The sequence below is a fragment of the Stylophora pistillata genome, chromosome 12 (genome assembly GCF_964205215.1).
Source record: "Stylophora pistillata chromosome 12, jaStyPist1.2, whole genome shotgun sequence".
In the NCBI taxonomy this organism is placed as follows: Eukaryota; Metazoa; Cnidaria; class Anthozoa; order Scleractinia; family Pocilloporidae; genus Stylophora; species Stylophora pistillata.
The window spans coordinates 26,104,265-26,121,852 of NC_142530.1; the positions used below are offsets into that span (position 1 = coordinate 26,104,265).

Below are 17,588 nucleotides of genomic sequence, written 5' to 3' on the forward strand. Positions count from 1 at the left end.
TTTGTTACAATAAAGTTAATTCTTTTATTCCTGAAATGATCTCACTACTTTTGACCGTTTGTTCAGCTATTGACATCCAATTCGAAGGGAAAAGATTTTAACTAGAACACTAAACAAAGTCGCCCAGTGCCATGGAAAGGAGGAATCATTTGGCCACAAACGAACCTTGCTGACAGAAGAATACGTATTCAGTGTTGATAACAAATGGTTACCTCGTTTAGCAATCATTTCTTGCATTACAGAGCCCGCGCGTACGTCAGTGGATTCATCCATTAAACAACAAAATGGCTGCCAAATCATCCCGCACATGTAAGGTTGGATCTTCTATCTAGATCTTGAATGCCGACCTTTCGTACTTAGAAGGTGAATACAACAGGCTGTTAGAAAGTAGTGCATACTTCCTACACCTGTATGTCATGGATGGGTATGTGTTCCCAAGATAGCTTGCATCAATTAAGACAGTATGATGTCGAGATAGAGTTCGTGATCATGGTGATCAAGGCGAACTTTGAAATTATGGATAACATACATATAATGTAATCGTTTCAAGATAAGTTCAATAAGACGCACTGCTATCGGATGGTGACTGATTTGACAATTAATGTTAAGGGTAAGCTAAGGGCCTGTGAGTATAGGGATCGATGATTTTTCGTAGGAATTTACAGCGGGTATGTTCGATTCGAGGTACAATTTGAAATAAGGTTTGTTTTACTTTTAAGGGGGTATTTTCTCACGAGTTTTAGTTGGAATTAGAATGTGAAGCAGTGTGACAAATCCTTGTACTTTTTCATCAAACCAGTACTGCATTCTGTGGTGTTCTTGCCCTCAAGAAGTTCTTATTACTTTTTTACTGTTTGTGAATATATGAAAATCAGATATGTGAACTGTGGTAAAAGAAATGGATAAGAGGTGATCTTTGCAGTAATAAACAATACGTAAGGTTACTTCCCACCTTTGTGAGTGACCTTCAGGAAAAAATTTGTACGTGTGCTAGTTTCAAGAAAATCCTAACAAACTATACATCAAAAGAAAGCTTAACAAATGCAGTTTACGATAAAAATATAATTTAGGGGGCGTTTACAAAACCTGGACCGGATTGGATTAGATCAGATTGACAAAAGCTGGACTGGATCGGACCAGATTAACAAAACCTGGATCGGATTGTGTCCAATTGACAAAACCCAGACTAGATCAAAAAAGAATCGGAATACAGTAACTTGTAGAATTTCAAACAAATTCAATCAATTTTAGCGTAAGAACGTACCTCATATTGGAGCTATCCGCTAGTAAACGTGAAAAACATTCAAAAGTCTATACAAGTTCTGCAACCTTAAGAGAAACATGTCAAACATGGCGACTGTTTTTCTTGTCATGCACAGTGTGAACGCTAAGCCTCACAGGAGTTATGGGTGATGATGTTTAAGTTTTCGATCAGAGGTAACGACATCTGCTAAGCAAGTGCCGGTCAACTGAGGCTGCTACGATTTGACCGTAATTGATTGTAGTTATAAATGAATATCCACAGACATTCTCAAGCTCACAATACAAAATGTATAGTTGTTTTATTACAAGGGGACGTGACCGTGACGGGAAAGTGGTGTTGTGTTACAATGCAATTGACGTATTGTGACAGTGTTGCGAAAAGCGGTGCTACATTACAGTGTCAACCGTCGATTTTGAGCGCTCTATGAAACAGTGTATGGAGTCCGTAATAGCGTGCTATCAAAACATTCATTATGATAATGATAATCTTTAATAATTGCTGAAGGCTTTTCGGAAACTATTTACAATGATGGGTCAGTAATTTACAATAATGTTTAAATAAATTTTAAAGAAGTATGTACAGTGTGCAAGGCTACAAATGTATTTCTTATGGCATAATTATGTATAAAGGCTGATAGTTTCTAAAGAAACTGTTTGGAGCAGCGTCGGTGGGGGTAACAAAATAATTTGAATATATCAACAAAGTTGAAATGGTAAATTGGCCACCATTACGATTATAAAAGCTGACGTTTCGAGCGTTAGCCCTTCGTCAGAGTGAATAGAGGAATTGTGGGTTGTATGTGCTTTTAAAGGCAGAAAATCATGTAGCTCCTTTTTCTGCCTTTAAAAGCACACACAACCCACAATTCCTCTATTCACTCCGACGAAGGGCTAACGCTCGAAACGTCAGCTTTTATAATCCTAACGGTGGCCAATTTACCATTTCAACTTTGTTGATATATTCAAATTATAATTATGTATAGTTTGCAAAATAATATAGTATGTGAACTTACCTTGTCTGTTTTTTTCAGTTCTTTATGCCTGTTTAGGTGAAACAACTATACCTTTAGTGTAGTGAGCTGGGGGTGCCTGTGGAATATCTTATACAAAAAAGAACCATTACAACTTTGCATCACTGAGCTGCGAAAAAAGGCGGTCATATTTCTAAAACTTGAGATTTTACCTGATTATTTTGGTGGGAAATTTATGGTGATCCGATTTTGTCGGATCCAGTCTGGGTTTTGTCAGTTTGATGCAATCTGATCCAGGTGTTGTTAATCTGGTCCGATCCGGTCCAGGTTTTGTCAATCCGATCCGATCTGATCCAGTTGGTTTTGTAAATGCCCTAATTTAGGCAATTTTTTCATTTAGGGAGTATCAGGAGCTGGTATGGTGTGAAACAACCTAGGGTTGTTCTATTGAATTTGTCGGGTATCAGATCACGCAGCACAAGCAGAATGGCTGTACAGTCTTATTCACAAGGCATCAATCAACAAAAGTGTGCCTGGCTTTTTCAATATTCTTATTGGTTGTCTAGATATCTGCATATAAAGTTAGAGTAGCATAAAATATGTGAAATGTGTTGTGTAAATGGACACAATGTGAAAAATGTTTTAAATATCAAAATTTCCTGACACACTTTGGTTTGTAATTATCCCTGGTATGTTTTGGTGAAATTTCACGAAAATTGGTCAAATCTACATACCCTATAAATTCACTCAGAGTGTATTCCTCTGAAAATCAAATGAGAGATTTTACCTCCTAAAGGTTTGTGGGCAACTAGCATTACACCAAGAGATTATCTTTCCTCCTGAAACTGCAAACCAATGGGAAAATGGGACCTGGCATCAATGACAATGCATCAAGATTTTCCTGGGAAAAGTATTGCATAGCAGTCACATTTTTTATCTTGCTCTGTTGAAGGTTGAGCAATGGGCAAAAATTGGCAAAGAAAAAACCTGCTGCAAGAAAGGTAAAGCTGGAGAAACTGCTGAAAAGCAAAACAATGAATTGACAGACAGCTCAAGTAATACGCTTATCACTGAAATGAGTTCCCTCGGGTAGGTTTATTCACGATTTCATATGATTCAAGGTGATTGCTTATGTTTTGTATCAAGGCCAGTACTTGCTTATTTGAAGGAAACTTCATTTTTAACCTTATGTATGACAAATGTAGCTTTGATGGCAACTTCATTGTGCATAGTTTGGATGCCAGCGAGGAGAGGAGTGCTGGGACTGTTTTCTTTCTTCGACAAAGTGGTGCCATTTCTCTCTTCTTTGGGCCTGTTTTTTTCTTTTTCTTTGCCAAGGACTCCTCTCTAATTTTGATTTCTGTTTTTTATCCATGAGAAAATATTTTCCACTAGCAGAGAACTTTCATCTGTGAATTTTGTCAAGTGCCTAATGTAAACAAAATATGCAAATAACATGAAATTGCCATAAATATTCTCTCAGCGGGCTCGCCCATTTATGAGATTATGACACCCTCCTGTTTCTTTCTTTATGAAAATACATTTTCCTAAATAAGTCAGTCACTTTTTGAGATTTCAAATTTTTCTTTTTGTAAATGTTGGGTAAAATGTCTGTCTTAAATTTAGTTCAATAAAAGAAAAAATGATTTTCCAGCCACTGAAGGTGGAAAGTAGGGTTAAATAGTAATGAAAATAAGACCTGAAAAAATTTTAGGCCTTTACATACTGAGCTAACAAGCCACCTGGGAGCTGGTCATGGTTCATAAGAAACCTGTGAAGTGATGACTCAATGTTTGTGAATATATGAAAATCACCAGCGAAAATTACTTCAGTGGTTTATATCAAACCAACATAATGACCAGCTCCCAGCTGGCTCATTATTGCAAAGATCACTCTCTTACTCACTTTTTTACTTGTAGTCATTTTGTACCTAATTTAACTTTTGGTGCTCTGTTGGTAAAATTCTTGGCGAAAGAAAGTTCCAAATGCCTTTTTAGTTGAGCAGAAAAACTTTCCAATACCATTACATTTTAGTAATTAATTATTATTACCATAATTTCCGGCCAAACAGTACTTCACAGTGTAAGTCTTAGTATGCCTGAAATAAACTTCAATCCCGATAACCCACTGAAAACATGGACACCTTTGTGGTGTGTGCACTCAGCCACCACATATTTGCTTCCCCTTTACTCACAACCATTCTATGGAAGAAAATAAGCACATAATTTTATAATTTTGCGACTACAAAATAATTACTCATGAAATGTTTTATCTTGGAAGCTACTGAGAGAGGTTGTCTTTCAACATCTTTTTTTTGTAGCATTATATATGATTTGTATGATCAAGTTGTTGTTTTAATTCAAACTGCTCTGACTAGTTAAATGTTGTAAATAATATATTTTTTACAAACAGTGTTTATTCTTGATTATTTCAGATATGTATGTGATGGGTTGCCAATCCAGAGAAGCTTTGAAGGAGTTGTTCTGACAAAATGCATAGTCATTGTAAGATGTTGGATTTAAATTTAATTTCTAACTTAAAAATGTACTGGTGGAATGAAAATAAATTGAGTTGCAAAATTATTTGTTTAGTGGGTAGATGACATGGCAGATGCTGGTACTTATCAATACACTCTTAATTTTTAGAAGCAACAGTTACAAAAAAAGATGATAAACTAAATGTGTATGTGGTTTTTTCTGTGTGATAAAAACAAGTCATTTAACAATTATTTGTCAAGAGAAAAGTGAATGTCTTGTGGGATAATGTCTTCCAGTGTAGACCCTAGCTAGGGTTCAGAGGTTAACTTACTGTCATTCAAGTGATGACTTTGCAGCACTAATGGAACTGCTGGTGTCATGGTATATCTTGCAGACCTCAGGGTCAGACAGGGTGGTGAATAAGATTGACTTTACATCCTGTGAACTGGAATATGTTCTTGATGTTAGTGCCCTCAGATCCACATACAATTTCTGTTTCACAGTGTTTCCAACTTTACTCACAAGTGAAACAACAGTTCTTAGCTGTTTAGGCTCCTCTTCTGTATCTATAAGTTTCTGATCTTTAGAATCTCATTTTCATTCAAAAAAGTTCATCCTATTAGCATAAGGCTTATGTTAGTTTTGCTTCAGGATAATTTTTCATTTTAAATTATTTCTAAAGTAGAATGTGGACCATTAAGGATTGTATTATCTGTCATCTTTTCATTAAAAATAAGTTGTAGTCTGGAGATCAAATTGAATACATCAAACAAACTGTATAGGATTTTACTATTAGTCATACACTTGGGACTATGCAATTTTCAGCTCAGCATAGTTTGTGCATAAGATAAATCTGTCAAATTTAAAATGGACAAGCAGTTGATGCTCTTGTAGGCAGACGCCCTTGGGAATTAGAAAAAGTGCCCATTCATAGAACTGTCCACCTATGCAAAATTCTTCCAATAATTGGACACCAAAGCAAATTGGGTGGATGTCTACTTATGTGAGAGTATTTTGTTGGACCGCTCTAATTCAGCTGGTTCTGTCTGACATTGGGAAAGAGTGAAAATTTTGATCCGTTGAGCTAGAGATCAGTGAGTCAAAAATATTAACACGCATCTAAAAATGAATCAAAACCTCTAGAATTTAGGGGTATTGTGAGAAAATAATTATTAGAAACTAACCTTTGATCTGTTTGTAATAATACTTGCTTTGACATTTAACAAAACCCACTCAAAGGTGGAAAGCATTGTTAGTGGTCACATGACAATGAGATCAAGGTTTGGTATCCCCAGGAATATCCCCGAGAACAGCCAATCTTGAGCCAAGGGTCGTCTTGGCTACATGTCAGCAGTATGATTATCCGTCATTATCACATGACCATGCTGCTGACAAGGAGCCAAAATGACCCTGTGGCCCATTTCTCAAAAGCCCTGGTAACTTAATGGCCTATAACGCTGTTCTGTTTTCATTCAAGATGGGGATTTCAAAAGTTTCAATAAACTATCAGTTAAAGAAACAAAAAGGACTAGTTTGGGTGCTAGAACCTGCTTTCCTATCCTTTAAATTTTGATTTTTTTAAAACATGCCTTCAGGCCCATTAAGTTACAGGGACTTTTGAGAAAGAGGCCCCTGGGCTCAAGATTGGCTGCGAGATGGAGTACAAGATGAGGCCTGAGGAAATGGACTTGTGCCCAGGACCTTGGAAACCTTTGGGCCATTTGGGCGAGACATCGACACTACCTGTTTCTACCAGACAAAGCTGAATAACGTATGCGCGTGCGCTAGGTTTTGCTGTGGAAAACGGACTTTTGAGTAGTTTGCAGGGTTGATTTCCTATTCTGTTGGTTTAAGGCGACGTTTTCTTTGCCGCTTTTCTTTTACTGAACAACCTCCAAAAACTTGGTACACCCCTAAAACAATTTTTGACAATTAACTTTCTCCTTAAAACCTCTGGAAATGGGAAAATACTTTGACGAAATCAAAGTTCCTCGTTTTAAATTTCGCTAAATTTTAAACCTAGAACACTTGAGCCCGCGTTGATGACCGCATACCCTCTGACGTAGCATTTCATATGTTTTGCTTTGTTCGAGAGATTGAAGTTTTCTTCTGAGACTTGTGACATGAAAACACTCTCTTCCCTCAAGTTCAGGGACATGAATAACGCCTACGCCAACTTCAGCGTTTGAGTTAAGGTTTAAGGTTTAAGGATTGTCTGAAGGAATTTGTGGGTTGATAGTTGGTGCAGAGGAGCAAAATTTAACCGCTTGTGCCTCTCCTTGAAAACGAAAGTGCAATGCAGAAGAACCATATGGCTAACTCATCCACGAATTTTATGGTTTAACAGCTCTTTGATTCGTTAGTGTATGGATTTTTGCTGATTTTTATTTGCTGCAATCACTGTGTCTTTCCTGCCATAAGGTAAGTATTTATCGCCTTACCTGTTGAAGATTTTGTTTGTGTTCGTCTCAATGTAGTCATTATTAAAAATTTTCTCGAACGCCATGAATGCCAGAGTAGCTATACATTGGGTACCAGAGATTTTGTCAATGAAAAAAAAAAAATATAAAAAAGCGTTCCAGACCCTTAAAAAAATATTGGCCTTGGGGAAAAAAGAAGCAAACAAACAAACGAACAAACAAAAAAAGGAAGTACTTCTGATATGAAATATTAATATCATCTTTTTTTAAAAAAATTGTAATACTTTCAAAACTCAAACGAATTTAAGCATTTTAAAAAGAAATTATGTTCAAAAACTTTAAAAGTATCTTTTAAATATTTTCTTGATAGGAAAAATGCAGTAATTTTAAAATCAGCTGACTACAAAAGTTGAATTTTCTTAAATAATCAAGAAAATTCCTTATGCCAGTTCTAGGCCACCATACTTTAGAATACTCTGCTTGGAAAAGAATGGATGTCAAGGTCTTTAAGGTGACAGAATAAGCTCTCGAGTCAACGACACCACGGTTGTCTAAGGCGATATAAAATATGGACGTAAAGTGAAAACCGAACTTTCGGACTTCAAGCGGGGCCTAGCGACAATTTGACGATTCGATGACCCGGTAAATATTATGTTCAATTAACAATGTGTTCGAAAAGTATTGTTTAATAGAAGATTTTGCGTCAAATTGAAGTTTTTTCAGAATTTTCAACGTAACGCTGCGCAATTTCTGGCCTTGAAGGCAAGTAAATAACGATCTAAGCATGACGAATTTTACCGCGTGGGCTTTGTACATGTAAGAAATTCGTACGTTTTTCGCTTATAACAGCAAGTCAAAAACTGTTTTCAATAAATCTGTCGTCCCGAAATATTTCTTGGCCATTTTAGTCTTGCTTCCTATTGATAAGTTCTTTAATTAGTCTTTCGCTGGAGCTTGTTTTTTAGAAAAGATATTTTTAAAAATTTACTGCGCATTGTGTTTGCTTTCTTGGTTTCTCTAAAATTTTGACTTTTCACATGCACGTGTTACACGTAAGTGTCAATAGGTTTAATCTATACTGAATGAATTTTTGGCTAAAAATTTTTAATATATGTAAAGAAATTTTATTGCAAAATTTTCACTTATTGGGAGCTCTGCTTTTAGTCTTGGCTAAATCTATATATTAAGTTAGTGACAGCAAACGCTGTAAACCGAGTATTATACTGTCTGATCGTTTTCCTTGGCGGGGGGAGGGGGCGGGGGCGAGGAAAATTAATGTATTGAAGCGTTCCAATGCTTTGTCAATAATTTTCAAGAGGACTATTTCATTCCCTAAGTAGATAAGTGAGTAAACTTAAATTCTGTTAATTTAGCCTGGATTTTGGACTGCTTTTTGGGGGGAAATATCTCCAGGAAAACTCTAGAAATGGTATTTCCGGGTGTCTAGTTTTCAAAATTTTCTGGGGGGTGGGGCTCGAGTACCAAGCTGTTTACCGTTCAATTTGGGACTTATTTTCAAAACTAATGACTGCCCTGATTTCACCCTCACCTTTTTGTTATTTTAACCCGACCCAGGCGTCTCTTAGGGCGAGTTAACGTTAAGAAGCTCGCGATTATTTATTTGACTGGCCATGTTTGATTCGATGTTGGAGTGGACGGTGAGGGAAGGGGGCAGGGAAAGCCGTATGCACTGCCCCACCCTCTCCACTATCCTTCTTTTCGACCGTCGCTCACGCCCTTAGTACAGCCTTCCGCTGTTGTAAAAATCAGAGATGCCAGCTATTTTCAACAAGCTAATACTGACCACTCGCCTGCCAAACTTACGCGTATAGTGCGTTAGGAAAGACCTCTCTAATTGAACAACCAGCGCCTCAGTCAGCGCATGGCAGAGTTCTTTGATATGTTTTTTTTATTTTTCTGTAAACGTTATTAATCGTCTCGCGGGCTTCGCGTTTTCGAAATGAAACTATATTTGCTAAAGATTCAGAATATGCTGCAAAATGCTGGTCAAACCACAAACTTCTCAGTTTTATTTTTGGGCGATAAACTGAACTGGTGTCCGACCTACAGTGCAACGAGACGTTAGTATCTCTCTGACATGAATGGATATGGTAAGGAATAATTGGTACGAGTCACGTCAGCCAGAAACTGTTTAAATATCTTGAGAACATGAACATTATCATGATCCAGTGCACGACGACTTTGTGGCCTTTCTCTCATTTTTAACAGTTGAACGACAAAGATGCAGGAATCGTCCTGAATTCAGCAAAAACATACTCGTTGATGTAACGGTCAATATCGTTAATTGAACGTCAACAATTTCAACATTTTTAAACCTTCTCGCGAGACGAGACTCTCGTCTCGAAAGGGCGTGGTAATGTAATTTAAGTTGTTCTGGAGGACAGACCTCCATTAAGCCGCCCAGTAGTTTATTTCCGCCGCTTCTGAGGGATGGTTGTCAGTATTGCTTTCACTGGTGGGGGATTAAACGAAGAAGCTTATGATGTTGACCTCAATGGTACATCGTCCATTTACATAGGACTTGTGGGAAACTGAATCTCCCCTTTGCCTTGATAGTCGATACTCAAGATGTGATTCAATTTAACAGATATATGTACAGTGCATGACTACAAAGAATCAGAAAACAAAAATCTTTAACATTCGTGAATGGTGAAATTGATAACAGTTAAAATGGTTTTTTCTTTAGATGGATCCCAGCATGAAGGGAAATGCAGCTCCTGCTGAAGCAGAAAATGCAAAATCTTCGAAATTCGCACCTGACCCTGAAAAAAAGAAGAGGAAGAGACGCAAAAAGAACAAGGCGGAAATAGTCAGTACTGCCCCCGGAAACGAAACTGAAATTGGTGGACCGTCTGCGAAGCCTTTTAAAAATGCAGATAAAGAAGATGCAAATGAATGTTTTAATTTAAACGACAAGGTTATTACAGTGAAAGAAAGCGAAGAATATGATATCCGAGTCCGCGAAACAGGTAGCAAAAAGAAAAAGGACAGCATGGTCTCTGAGGTGAATTTGAATCCTGAAGATATTAACAGTGACAATCAGGATATGTTTAGTAGCCCAGAAAGAGTTGGTTCCAAGACCAACTTCGTGGAGGAAGGCATTAAAGATCCATTTGCAATGGAAAATGAAGAGCAAGAAGCTGTGGAAGATGGTCAACCACCAACAGGAGATGATGTTTTTAGTGGGGACATCAGGCGAGACAGTGGTGAGGAATACAATGACGTGAAGGAAGAGACCATATCAGCAGGAGAAGACGAGAAACCGCCCCTAGTTTCAGATGAAGATGGTTCAAGTTCAACTCTAGAAGCTGTGACAGATAAAGAGACAGCTGAATCAGCAACAGTTACAACTACTGCTGATGGGACAGCTGATGGACCTGTTGTAGATGGTTCTTATCCTAGCTTACCCATAGGAGATGATGTGGAGTCTGATACTGGAGACAACCTATGCGATGTGCCAGTAGACAATGAGGGGTGGGCACAAATGCACTTGATAACCATAAATTCCTGCTAGTCATCTGAATCACAAGTTTATGCTAGGGCAGAAGCTTCAGATGTAAAAGTTGCCCCATCATATTTTTCAAAGTTCCTGTTAAATTTTCTGCTGCGCAACCCAAGGAAATTTAATTTTCATTTTAGATGAGAATGCAACCTCATTTCCTATGGACAATCTGTGAGTTTCTTCGAATTATGTCAAACTTGATGTTAAACTGCCATAGTCACAATAAGGCACCGTACTTTGATTTCCTATCATCCTTATTGTGCGACTGACAAAATTTTGAATTGTATCTTGTTTCTGTCTTCAGGAGAAACGTATTGTGTATTTACAAGCTCATTTATGGGGTTGGTCTCGAAGCACTTCGGAGTTTGTTCATGGACATCAATCCAACTTGGTCTAATCAGCCCTCTGATGCAGCAGCATTTGATAAAGGGAAGATGAAACTTACTAAAGACGACGAGGTCAGTTTCAAAAAAGGAAATATCCAGGAATGGGATTTCTCACTGATTACAAACATACTCCTGTTTTCAAACACTTGTGCTCCGGAGGTAAAGCGCAGACCAGGCTATGATACTGCCCTGAAGGAATTAAAGAAGTGTCGTAATAAGGTGCTGGGTCATCCCTCTACAGACAAGATGTCCGATGCAGACTTCAACCACTACTGGCCTCTTCTTTTAACCCACTTTAGTACAGTTGGTGCTGATCCAGATGCTATCGCCGAGATAAAGCTCCAGTCAGGTAGTGTGTCTTTTATCCTACCTCTTACCTCATATATTATTGTATTAAATTTTTGTTAGTTGAGTTGGATTGGAGGGTATGTATATTAATTTTGGTGTTCTTCTAGCGACGTCGACAAACAGTGCTTCAAGTTTGGCAATCATCCGCGCTTCCCATTTTTAAAAAATTTAAAGATTGTTTTTTCGTTCCATCTCGATCGAAGCAGATCTTTTGGAACGCAGACTTAAAAGTAAATAGGGTAGATAGTGCTTGAATTTCAGAAAAATTGACATGAAAGTCCTTGCATCGACAAAATGACCTCTCTCATTCACCGTTCCTCGTTTTCTTTACTAGATATGGATTGGCTAGAAAATTAAACAAAGCTTTCTGACCTCGTGTGAAGCTTTGCGATATTTGGATAATTCCAAGACCAGCTAACTATTATTTTTAAGTCAATTTAGTGTTGGTATGGCTTAAAACTAATGTTAAACTGACGATTTTGAGTAAATTCAGATAATATTAAAGTATTTAAACGCGACGCTGTTGAAAATTCTGATCCCGGTAATGTAGGATTTTATCGTGTGGGTTTCATGTGATATGTTTTTGGCTTCTTACAGGAAATGTGACGCTCTTTGAAAAAAAAACTTATTTGAAGTCTATTCACCTTCTTTCCTAGATGAAGTTCTTAATGCTGGAGGATACTACAAGGAATTATTTATGACCGAACGAGAGAAATTTAATCCTCTGGAAAAGAAGCTGGATAAATTAACAAGCAAGTTTGAAACCTTCATTGCTGATCAGTTCGGTAATTCTACCGAAAAATCTGCCCTTTGCCCAAACGATCTGAGTGGCCGCAAGTGGGATGAATGGCTGAAGTTTTGCGACGCAGTAAGCGATTTTGACACGCGGAAGAACCAGTACATCCTTGTCACTGATGTTCTTTCATCAGAGAATCTCGGCTACTTTTCCATTCTGAGAAGTATATCCTGGAAGATGGTGGTAGATTTCGATCCTATGTCAGAAGAGAAAGGGTTGTATCACTCCTTTACCTCACAAGAGGGTCAAGCTAGTCTTGTGAGCATGATTACCCCTGCGGAGGTCAAGGGAAGTACTATCGTAAGCCTCTCACGTCAGATTGATCCTAGTAAAACGCAGTGGTTGTTCGTGAAAGGAAGATCAAGTGACACAGACGGTAAGAAAGAGAATTTTTCAGAGTGGGAATCAACTTCAGTAAAAGAAATTTCAAGATTTTTTGTATGTTGTTGTGATCCAGACAAGTTCGACCGCCAGAAGCCAGTCGTGTGTCTTGTTCTACCATTGTGTCAAGAAAGTACTCCTCATTTGGAAGTGACTCTGGGTCGGCTCTTCGAGAATTTTGATGATCAATTCAGTTTACAGACAGTATCCTTTAAGCAAGAGAAACGACTTTCAGCTTTCAATAAGGTCAAAGTTCGCACAGTGGAGCTATGTCCAAGGCTTGTCCATCTTGGTTTGAAAAAAATGCTCACTTCCTCGTCAGAATCACGGTACTCAATGCCTACCTCCCAGGCCAAGGTTTATGTAGACCTCACAGAGAAAGAGCTGCTTTACTTGAGTGAACACCTTGAAATCCTGTATGAGGGCTGCGAAGGCTTACCAGAGGTCTCAGATGACTCGTTAGATGAAGAACAAGTAAGAAAATTCCTAGATGAGCACAGACAACTGTTCATGTCGGGCAATGAGATATCGTTTGCAAGTTTGTATGACAACCATGATGCTAAGAGAGAGATTGAAAAGGACATTCAGATCCATGTCCAGCGCGTTTTAGATAATGGACTTAAACGTCCAATGATGGTGGTTATAAAGCACTTACCAGGGACTGGTGGCACCACCATCGCTCGCCGGGTGATGTGGGATCTGCACAAAGCGTACCCGTGTGCTTTCATTGATTTACGTTCTCGTATGCATTTCGAGGACGACAGTAGCTACGCCAATAAGTTAGCTGATCGGATTGCAGCACTGGAGGAAATCTGTCAAACATCCCCCGTAATTCTGGTGGATGGAAAACAATCAGGGTCAATCGAAAGCATAGCCAACAAAACTATACGGATGCTGGGTAATAAAGGAAAACGGGCCCTTCTCTTGTGTTGCCAACACGGCTTTAAGACCTCAACTAAAGAACATCAAGAACTTTCTTGGGTTCATCATGTGTTCTATGTTGATGCCAAGCTCGAAGACTCCATGGCCGATCTAAACGAGTTTGATTCTAAATACGCGCAACTAATTGAGAAGTCCCTAGGTGCGAAGCCAGTTTCTGGTCCTTGCCGTGTATTCCACTTTCCACTCTTGGCAATGATGCAGAAATTTCGACCCAAACTCCAGAAGATAGTTGACGACACTTGGAACGAGATGGAAGATCTTCAACAGCAAATTGCTACTGTGGTAGCTTTCCTTCAGAAGTATGCTAACCAACCAACGCCAGCGTTACTCCTCTATGATGCTTTCAAGGGCTACATTCGTCTAGAGTGTAACAAAGCAGTCACGTACGACGATATCAAACGGCTTTTTTCGGAACATTTATTAAATCTGATGGTACCTTCAAACCCCTGGAAACGTCGAGGAAAATTTTTTCACTCAAAGGAAATGTCTCCTCAAAGTTACACGCTCCAGCATCGTGTAGTGGCTGAGATGTTGCTGAAGAAGTGTTTTCAAGAACAAGGCTGTGACCTGTTTCAAGTAGTGGGCCAGTTTCTGGAGTTTCCGATTTATAAGCGTGACAACCGCGAGTTCCTTACGCTTTTCCAAGAGCTCTTTGTCTACAACAAGGACCTCCAGAAAAAGCTTAAATTTTCTGTTCTTTTTGAGGAGCTGAAAGGCATAAGCTCGGAACGTGCCTCACGAGTGTTTTGTGAGGCAGCTGAGAAGACTGGCGATTCAGTCATTTTTGCCAATGCCGCACGATTTTTGGCAAAGATGGAGCCTCCGTTATTTTCAAAGGCGATGGCGCTGATCGAGCAGGCCTTTAAAGCAAATACATCTGGCTCCAAACAAAGATTCAGAAGTATTTGCCATACGAAAGGGGTAGTACTATACTGTCAGCTGCGATACTTGATCAGCACCGGTAGAGTCAGAGACCTCGCTAAACTTGAAGAATCAGCTAGCAAAGTGTTAGAGGCGTACAAAGAAGCTCGTGACTTCCCCCCGACCTATCCTAATCCTTTGATTGGTGAAGTTGAGGTCTGGCTGGCTTGTCTTGGATGGATTATGAAGAACATTTGCGGGCGTGACTCGGAGAAAACTCTGAAGTTTCTTGCTAACCAGTGCCCTCCGTTTTTTCGCGCCTGCGTTAGTGAATCATTTTATCTTCTTGACATTGTTGATGGCATTGTTCTAAGCGTACCCACCCTTCCAGATCCAGAGGATACTCAAAGAAGATGTAACAACAACAGGCTAGCTCTTATGAAGTCGTTTGGTACTGGCTTTTCTTCAACTGGACGTGGGAGAGATGTAAAAGATGTCGTTCAGGCTTGCAAGGCACTTTGTTGTTTCAAAAACTTTCCAAGGACCTCGGCACTAGAGTTGAAAAAGCTTCAGGCTCATTTCATTTTGAACTCCAGTGATCAAATAGAATCTCTGAAGCAAGAAAATCTCGAGTTTTTGCTCAAGCTCTTAGAGGAAATTGTCCTTCAGGAACATCAATACCGCTTGGCCTATCACCTGATGAAAGTCTGTGTATTGGTATCAGGACCTCAATGCTACAGTCTCGAACAAGGCCTCACTGTGTGCGAGAAGTGGCTGGAGGTTGCGAGTAATGACTGTCTTCCTTACTTCTATCAAATGGTCATTTATTTCTTGAAGATCCTTGATGGCCATGTAATCGAATTCATGCCAAAGTATTTGAAAGTCTTAAAGATGTGCCGAGATAAGTCACAAAACCACTGTCGTAGTAGCCAGGCAACGCTGTTTGTTGGCAAAGAAGGGATTGGAATGTCACGCCTTGTAACTCGAAGCACTTTGTTCCGTGGGGAAACAGACTACTCTACTGATGTGTCGGAGACTGTCACAAGGTTCTGGCTTGTTGACAATAGAAAGAAGTTGCTTGAATGTAAAGGAAGGATCCGCGTAGAGCCATCTTCTGATAGAGGAAAAAAGTATCCCTACATCGAGCTGCTACAAGGAAATGTGGTACTCTACGTCGGAAAGAATGCTGACATTGGCAAAGTGGAAAGAGATTTCAACAAAGGACAGCTGGTCTATTTTGTTGTCAGTTTCAACCTTCAGGGTCCAGTTGCAAACGGGATAACCTTCTCTCCTCATACTCCTTCTCGTGAAAAGGACCAGTCCCAGAACAAAATGGCGTGAACTTGCAACAATGAACTTGCAACAAGCCAGTGTTACTGGGAGTTGGGATGATACATTGAAATTAGTTAACTGTCCATTTTGGCATTAGGTGAGACATTCGCTCACATTTTTTATATTGACTTCCATCAAGAGATTCTAAACTGCTTGCTTTTATGTCTTCATGAGCAAGAGGCAGCGAGAAACAGATACGCGTAATTTGTTTCTTCTTGTGGGTAAAAAAAATGAGGTTTTCATTTCCTAAACAAAAAGTCGAGGAATTGTTACGGCTTCTTTAGGCTTCATTATTTAAACTTAACCGGAAAGAAAACTTGAATTTGCAGATTTGAACATGCCACAAAGAACTGATATATTTAATCATTTCTAAGAATGCCTAGCGTTTCGTTAACAAATTTGTGAACTAAGAGACTGGTCATTATTGCTTAGGGTTAGCTCGGGGGATCGGCTTTGTTATATTCTTGTAATCCCCCCAGCCCCCCACCTCATTGACAGTTAATAAACAATCAGTTTTCTATAGTTCCCCCCATTATACTCTATCGGGGAAGACTGATCCCTATTCTATTCCTCCTGAAAGAACCGTTTTATCCCCCGAAATCCTCCACACCCCCCCTTAACGCCATCCGTGATCCGTGATAAATAATGACTGTTCCCTCAGATGTAGGGGTGTGGCTTGTAAATGTTTTTCATCTCTATCATCTTAAAATCCAAGACTTTTAACTTACATCACTCAGATTCCATAGTGACAGGGATATATAGTCCAGGCAATCACAAGTAACTCCTCTCATTTGACGAAATGTTCGAAAACAATTGGCTGTTCCTCATAACTCCAGTAATATTATGCGAGAATATAGAGTATGATCAACACATGTTTGCTCCAACACGACCACGTTCAGGCTAAGAAACATGAATAGAACGAGACGAGGTGATATTCTTCTCTTGGATAAGATGAATTTCTTCTGCTAAAGGGCGGAGTTGGACTTCTGTGTAATGCAATTTTGAACAACAATGGGTCAACTATTCTTTCTCTCTTTATCTTTGTCAGTCTCCTAATTCCTTTCTAATCATTCTGAACACACTAAACACTCGCGGTATTCGCAAAAGACGAATATGTTATGGGTGGTATTGAATCTGCTAAGTTATGCACGACACAGCTTTCCCTTGTTTGTTTGCAATCTGCACAAGCAAGCGCGTGAGCAAAAGGGTGTGACAGGAAATCTGTCCTACATAGCTCTACCATTAATATTCTGATTAGGATGGAAAAGATGTGGTGCTTACTCAGAAAATCTCTTCAGCTTGATTAACAAATGTCACTGGGATATTTTAAATAAGTGATGACACGTTGAGGATATTGATAGCCCCTTCACATTTATATTGCAAATAGTCGGCACATTCTTCTCTTAGATTTCCACTTTGTAAATATCTTAGGACTTCTTGAAACGTTCTTCTTGTGTGAGTAAGCACCACATCTTTTCCATCCTAATCAGAATATTAAGCCAGATGATTGGTTGATTTTACTAGCTTCGATTCTAAAGAATCCATCTTATATTTTTGAACAGAAACAATTTTTTTCCTTTTCACAAGATTGACTAAGGTTATGTTTTTTATACAAACGTATTCCTAAAATTCGTTGCCAACAATTGCGAGTGACACATCAAAGTTTAGAGATAAATGATTAAACCCGTTTGCTCGCACAGACTTACTACACATTTGCAACTTCTCAGCATAGTGGAAAACACGAGTGGAGAAGAGATCAATACTTCGCCATTTACTTACTTGCTACATTCTGGTAGCCATCTTTAGTTGCCTGTCAGAGGGCCTTCTGGGAAACTTAGTGCCCAGTGCTCCTCGCTTTGCCAAGCTGTGCCTGTTGCCAATAGGCTGT

General features: G+C 39.0%; 1 protein-coding gene and 1 long non-coding RNA gene across 2 annotated transcripts; both read left to right on the forward strand.

Moving 5' to 3' along the window:
* Positions 1 to 265: 265 nt before the first annotated feature.
* Positions 266 to 5,460, forward strand: LOC111338792 (uncharacterized). Its single transcript, XR_002695614.2, has 3 exons — positions 266 to 424; positions 3,187 to 3,323; positions 4,669 to 5,460. It is a non-coding gene; the product is annotated as an uncharacterized LOC111338792 (long non-coding RNA).
* Positions 5,461 to 6,799: 1,339 nt separating this feature from the next.
* On the forward strand, positions 6,800 to 16,222 carry LOC111338772 (uncharacterized). The gene is made up of 4 exons (XM_022945298.2): positions 6,800 to 7,132; positions 9,839 to 10,626; positions 10,959 to 11,389; positions 12,045 to 16,222. Exons 2-4 carry the CDS (start codon positions 9,839 to 9,841, stop codon positions 15,707 to 15,709), a joined length of 4,884 nt encoding a protein of 1,627 aa, XP_022801033.1. The 5' UTR covers positions 6,800 to 7,132; the 3' UTR covers positions 15,710 to 16,222.
* The last annotated feature ends 1,366 nt before the right edge of the window (positions 16,223 to 17,588 follow it).

Bases quoted from the DNA above. Each gene is read 5' to 3' on its own strand.
- LOC111338772 (XM_022945298.2), top strand. From the start codon at position 9,839: ATGGATCCCAGCATGAAGGGAAATGCAGCTCCTGCTGAAGCAGAAAAT. The intron at 10,627-10,958 runs GTGGGCACAAAT...TTCTGTCTTCAG, and splicing joins GTGCCAGTAGACAATGAGGG to GAGAAACGTATTGTGTATTT. The intron at 11,390-12,044 runs GTAGTGTGTCTT...CTTCTTTCCTAG, and splicing joins CGAGATAAAGCTCCAGTCAG to ATGAAGTTCTTAATGCTGGA.